This window comes from Pyrgilauda ruficollis, unplaced genomic scaffold (assembly GCF_017590135.1).
Source record: "Pyrgilauda ruficollis isolate IOZ18807 unplaced genomic scaffold, ASM1759013v1 scaffold12, whole genome shotgun sequence".
NCBI classification, from domain to species: Eukaryota; Metazoa; Chordata; class Aves; order Passeriformes; family Passeridae; genus Pyrgilauda; species Pyrgilauda ruficollis.
The window spans coordinates 3076955-3089974 of record NW_024510321.1 but is presented as its reverse complement, the minus strand read 5'-3'; the positions used below and the strand labels follow the sequence as shown (position 1 = coordinate 3089974).

At 39.8% G+C, this 13020-nt stretch overlaps 1 protein-coding gene across 1 annotated transcript in view; it reads right to left on the bottom strand.

Annotated features, from left to right (window-relative positions):
- Nucleotides 1–6269, bottom strand: part of LOC121364594 (sodium channel protein type 5 subunit alpha-like) — a 33429-nt gene extending 27160 nt beyond the window's left edge. Inside the window, exons 1-5 of the mRNA XM_041487997.1 lie at nt 6015–6269; nt 4903–5021; nt 2869–2973; nt 1177–1305; nt 318–409 (exon numbers count right to left, since the gene is read on the bottom strand). Coding sequence (XP_041343931.1) covers nt 318–409; nt 1177–1305; nt 2869–2973; nt 4903–5021; nt 6015–6269 — 700 coding nt within the window. The remainder of the gene's footprint in view (nt 1–317; nt 410–1176; nt 1306–2868; nt 2974–4902; nt 5022–6014) is intronic.
- Nucleotides 6270–13020: the final 6751 nt, after the last annotated feature.

Sequence of the window (13020 nt, the reverse complement as noted above, 5' to 3'; positions counted from 1 at the left end):
CTTTGAATATCCAGAATTATTTCTGTGGACCCATAACACACACATCAGCTAAAAGCACATTCTGTAAAACTGACATTATAAACTCTGAAGTATCTTGAAAAGCACAATAAAAACAAACTATGTTCAATATTCTTTCTAACACTTGATTCATTCTGACTGGGACAGATGAACTGTGACACTTTTTGTGTGCACAAATTCAGCTGTGTCTGCAACTTGTGAAAGACACAGGGAAAAAAAAAAAAGGCAAAAGCCTTTTTGAATGAAGCAAATAATGAGTTGTAAGTGGGAGAAAGTACTCAGCAAGTAAGATTTCTCACCTGGGACTACTGAAATGGTTTTCAAAGCCCTGAGAACCCTGAAAGTCCGGAGGACTGACACACTCCCCAAGTCACTGAATGCTCCCACATACCTGTGAAGGGCAGATGTGAAATACCAAGTGCTCGAACAGAGTTAACAGGGCATTACTTACAGTGGTCATTCTTGGATGTCAATCTTTCCAAGCATATTTTAAGCATGATAAAGCTACATAGCAAGGATTTGTCTGAATAAAATAGAAATGCATTTCTTCATTGTTAGAGTTTCCCTCTGAGGTGGCTCCTGGCTTGTGCACAGCTGCTTTTCTGTGAGCATCTTTAAACATTATTCATTTAAAATACAAAGGTACCACTCAATATTATGAATTTACAAAGGCTGGCTGAGCTGTTTTGATCTCCCTTCTGTAGCTGCATTTAACCAGTATATAGAAACTTGCTAATTACCAGAAAATCAGGCTTTAACTACAATTTTTGGAGATGGAGGTGGATTTTAATCCACTCTCCTGGTGTCTATACCCATCACCCTAACTGCAAAATTATACTTTCATTCATGGGGTCAGCAAGTCTGTATTTACACCCAGCTCTTACATTTCACCAGTCTCAACACATCCATTCACAGATACACACCACTGGGAATATCTTGCTCTGCACAGCTCTGTTCCCTTCTTGAAAGACTAAAACATTATCCTAATACAGGGAGTGCTAAACGAGGGGAAAAGTCAATGTTCTAGATAGTTTCAAGTGCAATTAGGAGCCATGGGCTGGTTTTTAAACCACAGACAGCCTTTTGCACCACAACATTGAGAATTTCTAGCACAGAGAAAGGAGGCAGGTAATCCATATTTTATTTGTTCCCACTTACGCCATGACAATAACGGTGAAATCCAACCAGTTCCAGGGATCCCGAAGGAAAGTGAATTCATTTAGACAGAATCCTGTTGCCAATATTTTTATCAATGATTCAAAAGTGTAAATGCCAGTGAAAGTAAATCTAAGGAGGGGAGAAAAGAGCCAAAGGGAAAGAGCAGTGTTAGCACTCAGTGGAAGAGGCACAGTCAGACTATTTAATGTCTGGGCCAGCAAACTGAGACAATGCTGGAGAGAACAAACAGATTTCTGCTGGATTTCAGTGTATTCCATCAGTATCTGGTTCACATGGAGCTGCAGAGACAGCAGCTGACTGCAACCTGGACATGGCTATTAATGTGCAACCCATGGCACACTTGTTGGAATTTCACAATTTTTTCCCAATTCTTTCATGTGAGACCCCATAATTTCAGAAACACCAGACTCCCAGTTACTAGCTAAAATAAAGATCCAAATCTCTGTCTTCCTCCAGTTTCAACTGGCCTAGTGAACGTGTGATGTGTTGTGTTATTTCCTTTGAGCACACAGCAACCATTTCTGTGTAGAATATTTAAAACACTTAGAGGAATACAACAGTAGAGGGTTTTCAATTTAAGATGGCAATTATTCTTATTAGTGGAAAATGCTCAGTAAAAGCCCTTCTGGACTTAACTGAGTGCACTTATAATTTCAAGGAGGCAGCGATATCCCTGCAGAATTCAAAAGGCTTTCATTCGGTAGTCAGCAAATGCACTAAGAAATTATATGGATGTAATTCTTCCCTTTTTATTTGGAAAGAAATATTCTGAAATTATTCTTGAAATGCATTTGAATGGTAGCTGATGTCAACAGCAGATACAGCTCTCATCCAACCTTTAACTCTCTCATAGGTAGAGAAGCACCTCAGCATCTTCTGGTGTTTTAATACCATGCAGAGTCTTGTTCCTGCTTGCATGACATTTGCCATTCCAAGCTGTTTCAATGTCATTTAACAGGATATATTAAAATACTTTTAAATATTGTTTTTAATACTCAGTATTTAGGAATCTTCTCCTTTGTGTTAGGTGTTAGAATTATCAGTATTCATACTCTAGCATTTTTGCCAAAGTTAAAAAGTGACAGCTGAAATAGTCTCTTTAAAAAACCCCAAACCAACAAATCCATGGCATTATATGTTTCAAGACTGACTGAAAAACATGGATTTATTGTGATTTAACATTGCAGGTGTTGGCAGCACTGAAGATAAAAGCTCTCCTTTCTAACAGCACTCTGCAGGCCAAGTACTTCTGACAGAACAATTTATTAGGGCAAAACTCAGCATTTCAATATAATTAGCCAGAATTTTGAAAGACAGCAACTCCCATGTGCTAAATCAGCATCAGTAACAATAGGAAATACATCTTGATAGAGAGCTAATAATTACTGAGGAACTTCAGAAAGTGGGAAAACTGGAGCAGCAGAACAGACATGAAGCCAGTTCAACAGTGGAACTGAATCTGCACTTACTGTCTCCTATACCATCAAAATTATTGTATATATTGGGCTTAAAGACAAAACTTCCTCAAATAAAATCTAAATTTAAAAACCCCCTTAAGACCAGCAACTTTCCTTTTAAATCTCCCACAAACTATCTCAAGTGAAAGTGGCAAGTCTCAATAACTCAATACAACCACATAAATAAAAAATATACATACCCACAGATACTTACTCAACATATGTGTTCCACGAAGGTGATGAAGACTTAGATGACTCAGTCAGAGCCATGAATACACAATTGGTTATAATGGTGCACATGATAAACCAGGTGAACAATGTAAGGCATGGGAGTGAAGGCAAAGAATATGACATGGATTCAGAAATGTAACTAAACATTGCATCAGTCACTGGCTGATATTATCTGGCTTTTTCTTTAAAGCACATGCAAGAACAGCATGCACAGGTATTCAGTGATTTTGAGCCATGCTAGATGACAACACACTACTGCTGTTATTCAGGGACTTCTGTATTGATTACAGATCTGCTGCTCAAAGCGCTTCCAGCCTGGAAAAAGGCCCCTCAACCACTTTAGGATTGGGTGGAAGGATGCAATTTTAGTTTCATTTTATGGCATACAAGTTAAACACTTGCCCAAATCACACAGGTGGAGCCCAAACCTACCTCTGACCTGGCAAAGCTCTTCTCTTCCAAAGGACAGCACAAAATCTGACAAGGTGATTGCAGGAGTCTCAAACAACTCTAGACCATAGAATCATAGGATATACTGAGTTTGAGGGGACCCATCAGGGCCAGCTCCTGGCCCTTTTCAGGACATCCCAAACATGACATCAAGTGCTGGAGAGCATTGCTTCAGGCTGGTGCTGTGGCCACTCTCTTGGGGAGCCTGTTCAGTGCCCAGCCACCCCTGGCTGAAGAACCTTTTCCTGATATCCAACCTAAACTCCTCTGGCTTGGCTCCAGCTGCTTCCTCAAGTCCTGTCACTGGTCACCAAAGCAAAGAGATCAGGGTCTGCCCCTCCACTGTGCCTCACAATGAAGCTGAAGACCACAGTGAGTCTCCCCCTAATCTCCTCTTCCCCAGGCTGAACAGACCAAGTGCCCTCAGCCACTCCTCATGTGCTTTCCCCTCCAGACCATTCACCATCTGCACAGACCTCCTTTGGCTGCTCTCTAATAGATTAATGGTTTTTTTTATATTGTGATGCCCTTGTTTAGCCAACTCTAGGGGCTTCCCAGGTGCTGCCTGGGACCTGCTGGCCCAGAGAAGAGGAGCTTGGGCAGCTACGTCATGGGATGACACCAAAGCTCAAGCACATGACTCTGGAACTGGATCTCATGCCTTGTTGTACCAGACATGTGGGCAATCCATAGGGTAGAGGAGTTTGGGAAGGACATCTATCTTTGCTATTATCCATCCTCTCCATCCTCACAAAAAAAAAAAAAAAAAAAAAATGCACACTGCTGTGATGACAACCTTCATCAAGCCATTGAAGTACCTCACACCACAGAGCCAGGAGATGGCTGGAAATCTGAAATCCACACAGGGACATCACAGACTCCACTCTGGGTCTGATTCAGTCTGAAGCCACAGCTCAGGTGTCCTTCCTCAGTGCCAAACTGGAGCAATACACTTGTGATTCCCACCCCCTAGATTTGATATATGAGGTGGGATCTATATTACCTTTGTATTCTTAAGGCATTCCCTGCAACAGAATTCCTGAAAATATTTACTTTTGTATACCTTGTGTACACTTTTTGAATGTTATTTCCCAGAGAAACTAAGTTTACACGGGTTTTTTTTCTATGTGTTTTCCTGTGTATGCTTGCCTGTCTCAACCTTTCTCTCAAAACTGGCCAATGGTTGATCAGCTTTGGCATATGAGTTGAATTTAATTCCCACATTTGGGTAAGCAGAAGATGAAAAAGAGGATAGAGATCTTATCAATCTTCTCACTGGGAAAGGCTTCAGAATGAGATACTTGTTTATGACACATCAAGAAATCAATATCAGAGCTCAAAATACAAATCTGTAGAAAATCAGGCTTAATAAGCAAAATACTCACAAAACTTATTTCCAAATATCACAAGAGCACCAAAACACTAATAATATCTAAGATGATTCATAATTAGAATCTGTCTGTAGTGAAGAAAAGACCAGACTAACTCAGAGCTATAAAACACAAAAGCACAGGATTATGTAGGGTTTTTTAATCAAAAAGAGTGAATAAAGCTGATAAAAGGATATGAATGTACCAAAATTTTAATTGCACTTCTTCGTATTGGGTGGAAAGGACTGAAGATCCACAGGGCACGTGTAGCAGTAAATCTGTAGATTGTTTTCTGCTTGTTTAGCACTATGAAAATCTTTTAAAAATAAACAAACAAGGATTTGTCAGGAAGTTGAACACAAAACTTATTTTTGTGCTATATCCTGTTGTGTCAGTCATGAGCAAGAGCTTGAATTTCACTTTAGCCTGGTTAACTGGAAAGGCTGAATACATTTTCTATCCTTTCATCAGAAACTTTAACTCTCAGGCTGCAAAATATTCCTTAGCACAAACATCTTTTTTCAACCCTGTGATTTGCAAAATAATCTTGCCTATGATTATTCTCCTAAAATAGAATGAACCCCTCACTGAGTCAAGATATACAAAAGGTGCAAGGAAGAACTGCAGCCTTTTCCTTTATTTGCTGTTGTTGACAGTGATCCTCTAGCTCTTAGACTGTAGAAATTAGTTCACATGTCTAACCTCCTCTCAAGCAAAAAACATAATTCCCAATGGATTAGTTTCCATTTCTCTGTTTGTTATTGAAAATCGTGTTCTTCAATATGTCACAACTGGAATATGGAGCTTGAGTTAGGAGGCTGTAAGGATTCATCAGCAATCATTTTAAAATAATCTTTATAATTAAGTATCATTTATTGCATGTGTAAGTGGAACAAAAGCATTGAGATGGAGTGAAGCACATTGTTCAAAACTATGGAATTTACGAAAATGTACAAAATTATGTACAAAATGTACAAAATTACTATAACTCCTAATTAATTAATTTCTTTTTAAACTCCCCTTCCTTTATCCAGTTTATTTTTTCTGCTTCTATTCTGATTCAAATCTTAATTGATTTCATATGATTTCATTCTTAAAATTTAGAGTTAAGCTTTTTTTAAAAAGATTACAGCACATCCCTCAGCTCTGCCAACTGCACGCATTGTTTAACCTAGAAAGGGATGAGGGTTTGTATAAAGAGATGTAAGCAAAACTCTTTGAAAAAACTGCCCACATAAACTTTTGGCAATGCAATAAATTAAATTAAATTAATTAAAAATAAAATCCAAGTATCTTGGTTGGCTCTAACCTTATGATCTTTGTAGTAGGGGTCGAGATCCTCCAGTGGTTCCCCAATGAGCTCTGGAGGAGGATTTCCATAGAGAGCTGGCAACTTCTGGAAAGCTTTTAGGTCAAGCTGAGGACGTGTTTTCTCCTCAGGTTTCTGCTCTGTGGTATTTTTTTGACAATTCTTTTTGGCAGCAATTCTCTTCTTGATCGCTGCCAAGGATTCCTGGGTGAACCTGCGGAAGTTGTTGGTTCCAGGTAGCAAGAATTCAGCCATTTTTCATGCTTCTCTTCCTGTCACTAATTCTGTCCAAACAATAGAAACAAGTAGAAAGGAAGTCAAGTAACTCCAAAACAGGTGAGTTGTGGAAATGGAACAACTGTTAGCTCATGCACAGCTAAGAACATCAACTTTCTAAGCCATCAGCTTCTCCAAAAAAAAAAAATGGAACAACTGTTAGCTCATGCATAGCTAAGAACTTTCTAAGCCATCAGCTTCTACAAAAAAAAAAAAATTAAAAAAGAAGAAAATATATGATAAATACTTTTTGCAGTGAGATGTCTTCTCTGTATTTTTTTAATTACATGCACAGATAGGATGTGAGCAAACCTCTATAAACTTAAGAGTGTATTTGGAGCACTTCACATAAGATACACATTATCCTAAATGCCCTTCAGCTGCTCAGGAAAAAAAAAAAACCAAAAAAAAACCTACTCTTCTGGTTCAGCCCAATATTTGGAAATGGCACAGTAAAATTCATCCAACTGCAACATCAAATGTGTGGAAGTTGTCAGCAACAGGAGGATCAAGTATTGAATTAACTAATGCAGATGGGAATACTCAGATGGAAAGTCCATCCTGGTGGAGCCAGCACAGGAATGAGCAGCATCCAAGAGGATTTAATTTGTGACCCACAGAGCATGGAGCACAGAAGTGCTTGATCTAGCAAAGTTTATGTTGTATGCCTTCCTCTCAGAACAAAAATATTGAGAATAAGCTAGAAAAACACTTTGTATTTTTGATGAAGAAATCTGGCCAGGTTTTGGATAGAATCCATCCACTAAACACAACCTGAGTGCATGCTCTGCAAGGAGATTTCTCCAAAATATTTTCTTTGGTTACGACCTCTGGGAGGACATTGTTAATTCAGTAAGGGGTCAGGGAACTCCTGAGCCAGTGCAGCCCCACCTGCACCCTGGGCAATGATCCCACCTGGACAAGGGCTCTCCCTGTGCTCAGCAGGCACAGATCACCTTAGAGGCACACAGTCAGCATTTTTCATTCAGAAGCTGCCACCACCCCTTCAAGTGTGCTTCAAATTTCACTCCATGACAGCAGTGAGAGCTTAATCTTGAAATTTAAGTTCTCCTGCCAACCAACCTGTTCTTCCACCTTTCCTTTCCAGACACTACATGGAAAACCCCAAGAAAACCCTGCCTGAACCAAGGGGCTTTTGTTTTACTTTGTAAACATTTTTCTGTGTGTGCTGACTGCCTATGTCTTCCCCTGTCGTGCAGTGCCTTTTCATTTATCCCCAGATACAACATGATTTCAGCTGACCCCACATTGCTGAGATGTAGGAAACCACTGCTGTGAGAACAGCTAGAGGCCAGTGACAAACTAACTGCAGTGAAATTGCTCCATTTTTGCAGTCTGCCTGCCTCTCCCATTGAAGCAGCACAAGAAATTGTGAATATGAGAAGTAAGCCTTGCTCCCAGCACAAATTAACATCATTTCTGGAAGAGAAATAGGACAGTCAAGAATACTCATTATTCCATACTTTCAATATCAGGTTAACAGTCTGAAAGTTGTGTGTAGTATTACAGCAAAAACAAGAACTACAACATCCACTGACAAGATTTCAAGCCTTCATCTGGACAAAGCAGTGTTTGTTTTGTTGATGTTCAAAGTAATTCAGATGTTGTGGTATCAGTAATGGGAGCTGTGAATGATGCATGAAAAGATGCAATTTCTGTGCAATGCACAGAGGGAATACAATAATTACTTTGTTAGGCTTTGTGCCAAATTTTCCAAAACCCATCCCTCCACTTCCATAAAAGTTTACCTGCTCTCAAAAGTTCACCATTAAAATTCTGTGTTTGTTGCAGATTTCATTGTGGTTTTATGTCTTCCCTCCCAAGAAACCATCTTGTATCCTTCCAGAAAATAAACTTTGATTCTCACACCATTTTCCCTCAAGACTATTCCAGGGCAGAGGAGATTCTAGGAAAACAAAAGGTTGCTGGCTAAAACCAAGGATGGGGAATTAGAAGGAAGCACAAGGGCACATAGAGCCTGGAGTCCTCTGCCAGAGCTGGAGAGCAGGCAGGGAGATCTTTCCTGGTGGTTTTATAAATTGCTTCAAACAATTATGAAAAAATTAATTTTTCAGACATTAAGGGAAGGAAATCAAGCCTTGAGCTTGTTGTCTCACATGTCAGCAGCAAAATTTCCATGAGAACAGCTGCAAGCCATGGAGCAAAAGGCTAAAACTACACTTTTCATCCATGGGCAATTCTGAACAAATCAGCCTAATGCTGAATAAAATCTAACAATTGTTAGAAATTGAGTAATTGGGGAAAAAATGTCCCTGATTCATTCAAGCATCTTTAAAAATACCCCCAAAATAATTTCTGTTACTCATAGTCTCAGGGAGGGTGGCACACAAAAGACAGTTGAGATGTATTTAATTTTTATGTGAGCAGATATCAATGGAGCAATTTGACCTAAAGTAGAAAAAAATGTTAATTCATGACCATTTTTCTCTTTCATGTCACAGAAGAAACAAAGTACCATTTTGGCCTTTTCTCAAGACTTGAAATACCTACAAAGCAGTGTTACATTTAATATCTCTTGAAAATTAAAATTTTTCTTATCCTTGGAATTCCTTAAGTCCAAACCATAATGAAATCACCATGATCAAAGAATAATTATTTAAATTAAAAACCGCAAAGAAACAAACAAAAAAAATTTTAATAATTTTTTCTCTCAGCTGTCAAACATACTTTCTATTAATTCATTCTCAAATACCAAAATGTGTAGCTGGATATATTTCCAAAGTAAGTAAAGATACCTTCTTCCAAATTTGTTTTCCTCTTTAGGAATACTCTGTGAACAGACTGGGAAACATGGTTATTGTCAAAGATGTTTTCTCTCCTTTAATTGTGATAACAATCACCCCAATTCAATCCCAGTTAATGAACAAAATTGTTCTCAACTATTTGCTTTTACGGCTTCATCATCTGTTATAAAAAGAGTTGAAAAATGTTGATTATTCTATGTTCAGCATGACCAAAATAGTTAGTATGATCAGAGTGGCCAAGATAACCCTATTTCTTCTAGTTTGTTTGGTTTTTTTTTACTTGGCAGATTGTTACTATGCTTCACTTGGGCTGTGTTTCATCTTTCTACACCTGAATTTCTAGAGGAGAAGTCAAATTTTTCTAGAACTAAATAAATAAAAAATGCAAGTAATAGGAGATCAAAGTTTCTGTAGAACTGTTCTACTCTTTCCCCAAAAACGTTTCTGTGTTTTGAGGCAGATGATTTAATCAAACCAAGCTGACATTTTCTTAATAGCTCTTAAGATACATATTAAAGTACACTTGTATCTTAACACGTGTAACTTTTTAATCAGAGAATAATTTGGGTTGAAAGGGAACTTAGGAGGTTCCTCAAAATGGGTAAATCGTGAGGTCAGGGCTTTACCCAGACAAATCTCCAGGAACAGAGTTGGCACAACCTCTTTGAGTAAGCTGTTCCAAAACTTGACTGTCTCAACCCATTTGGATCCCCCTTGTTTTAATTTATGCCTCTTGCCTCTTGTCTTCCCAATATACAAAACTGTCACAATAAAAAGGAAAGAAAATATCGCATTAATAGAAAAACTTAATAGTTTGGGTTGGAAGGGATCCTTAAGATCATCCAGTTCCAATCCCCTGCCATGGGCAGGTGTCACTATGAACTATTTTATGAAAAATCCTTTCCTAGGATTTTTTCCCTCCTGGGAGCTGGTAGTCCCAAGAAAAAAAATGTAAATAATAACTGTCTGCTGCTGTGGAATGCAACAGGTGCATCTTCCATTGGTCCATGTGAATTGTTTTCAATTGATGACCCATCACAGCCACCTGTGCCTCACAAAAATCCTGTGAGGCTGTGAGCAGTCACAGGATTTTGTTATGCATTCTATTCCATTCCTGTTCTTTGTAGCCTTCTAATCCTTCTTCTTTTCTCTCTGTTCTTTTAGTATAGTTTTAATGTAGTATTTTAATATAATATATAAGATAATAAATCAGCCTTCTGAGAAAATGGAGTCAAGCCTCGTGTCTCCACACATGAGGTGTTTGCCTCAACAGGCAGGGACACCTTCCACTATCCCAGATTGCTCCAAGCCCCATCCAGCCTGGCCTTGGACACTTGGGCAGCCACAGCTTCTCTGGGCACCCTGTGCCAGGGCCTCACCACCCTCACAGGAAAGAATTTTTCCCTAATATCCAGTTTAAATCTCTGTCAGTTTAAATCCATTGTCCTGTCACACCATTCTCTTGTCCCCAGTCCCTCTCAGCTCTCCTGGAGCCCCTTTAGGCACTGGAAGGAACTCTAAGGTCTCCCTGGAGCCTTCTCTTCTCCAGGCTGAACAGCCTCAGCTCTCTAAGTCTGTCTCTTATTTAAAAGGTAAAAGGCAGCCCCCAAAATGCTTCTCCATAAGGAGAGCACACATTACTTCTTCAGCCCATTTAGTTACTCCTCCATTGCAGCCTGCAAGGAACTTCTCCCAGGTCTGATTTCCACCATCCTGTGCAGCTCCACTGAGATTGCCAAGGGAGGCAGACCCTACACCCTCCTTGAAATCAGCAAAACTGTGAATTCAGAGCAGCTAATGATGACTAAACACAGAGATTAACATAGACACATGGACAGTACAAAAAAAAAAAAAAAGCAACAGATTTTTCTCACTAGTGTCAGATAAATTCCCACTCTTTAAACTGGGATTTACAGTTTAGTGTTCTAGGCTGGGGAATGAAGGCAGCAAACAGTGCAGAGATTGACAAAACAATTCACCTGATAAAGCTAGTTGGCATTCATCCAGAAAGCCCCTCTGGGTGGGATTCATTTCACCTCAGTGAAGCTGGAGTTCCTCCATCTTGGAGCTACACAGCTGCAGCTCCACGAGCTCCCAAGCTGCCTGCTGAGACCCCTTTCACATTTATTTCAGGAAAGAAATGCCAGTTGACTACAATTGATGATCTGAGATGTCTCAAGTGAGACAAGATAAATTCAACTCTTTGCATCCATTACACCAACTCTTCTCACTGCCCCTACTAATGGACACCTGCTAAACTTCCAAAGATTGGTGATTCTACAGTCAGTGGTGGGACTGGGCAAACATCATTAGTCACCAGAAGACTGTGAACACATAAAAATTCTATGATTGCCTAATATTGAATTGTCTCATTAATGATTACTTCCAGCACAAGCCTTCTTAGCAATTAGTGAAGCGTTAAGTCACATTTTCTTTTGCCTGGTAAGGGGGCACTAATTTTCAGCTACTTTGCCATCATAAATAATTTAAATCTGTGCAGAGATCACTTTCTGTAAGTGCTTGAGCAGTCAATTGACAAGTTGTCAAAAGGCCAGTTGCAAGCAGTGAGGAAGCAGAGAAACTCAGTGGCAGCACAGGAGTGAACCTGAGAGAAAAGAGCTGAAAAGCTGTTAATGACCATGGATGAGTCCATTGCTGCTGGAGTTGGGATGAGTTAGGTGTAATCACCTGGCCATTAACATCAGCCCATGAACTCTAACTGGTATCCTTGGTGTCCCCAAGGAAATAACCAAAGCATGGAAACAACCTGTTGGTCATCAAGAAGCACAAAAGCCTCCAAAAGTGGCAATAACAAGATGGTAAAAGCCAACAGCAAATGTGACAATGTGGTTTGCACTCTGAGTCATCATCATCCAGGCATTCCCTGGCCATCCCTGTCCCTAAGGATAGTGGGTGTAACCAGAAGGCAAGGAAAGATTGGTTGGAAAGTCCATGAGCCAACAACAGGATCCGGAATTATCTCTCCAACCTCTGAGGAGCCCAGGGAGTAGAGAAGACCCCAAGGAACCCCCACAGCTCAGGGCTATGGTTGGAGCTGTCCTAGAGGAAAGTTAATTTATAAAATTGCATGTATTTGTGGTTAAAGTGTGATAATATCTGAATCCACTGATCCTCCACACTGTGGCTTTGTATGGCGGCAACTGCACAAAGAATTGAGATAATCTCTTACTGAGATTAATTGAGATAGTCTCTTTCCTCTGCTGTTATCAAGGAAACTGGTCAGGTGCTGGTCAGATGGCAGGGAAGTAAACCTCAGGTGTGAGGTTTTACAGAACAAAGAGAAGAAACAGGTCAGGACCCAGCCCTCTCCTAACTTGAGTAAGAAATGGAATATATCTTGATTTAGAAGTGCCATACCAAGAAACATCAGCAGGCCTGGGGGCAGGTTTTAGAAGTGTGACCAGAGAGTGTGAATCACTCACTTTCATCACTCTGAAGTGGGGAAGAGGAGCAGGAGCAGGAGAAAGGGGAATTCACTCATTTCACCAAGCTTGGCAGGCAGGGTCCTGCCCAAGGATGACAGTGGGAGGAAGGAAGAGAACGTGCAGCAGGTTACACTTGGCTGCCAGGAGAGGGGCAAGCTCTGATTTTTAACCATGTATTTTCTACAATGCTGTTCTGAACCATCTGCAGATTTTATGGATACTCAGGCTTTGAAGCAAACAGGAGGAATCTGAGTTGTCTTCACCACTAAGGAATGAGAGCTATGCTCTTGCTGCCTCTAACATCCAAGAGCTAAGGCACGTCCATGTGAGAATTGCAGTTGTTAAGTTTTTTTGCTTTTGAGATTTAGGTTTTTATAGGTCAGGCTGACAATAAGTCAGATTTTTTGTCTTTCCACATGTAAGCAGTGCTTCAAAAGTGATTAATGGTTCTACAAACTTATAACTCATATTAACATGACTTGGTTACAACAAACAAAA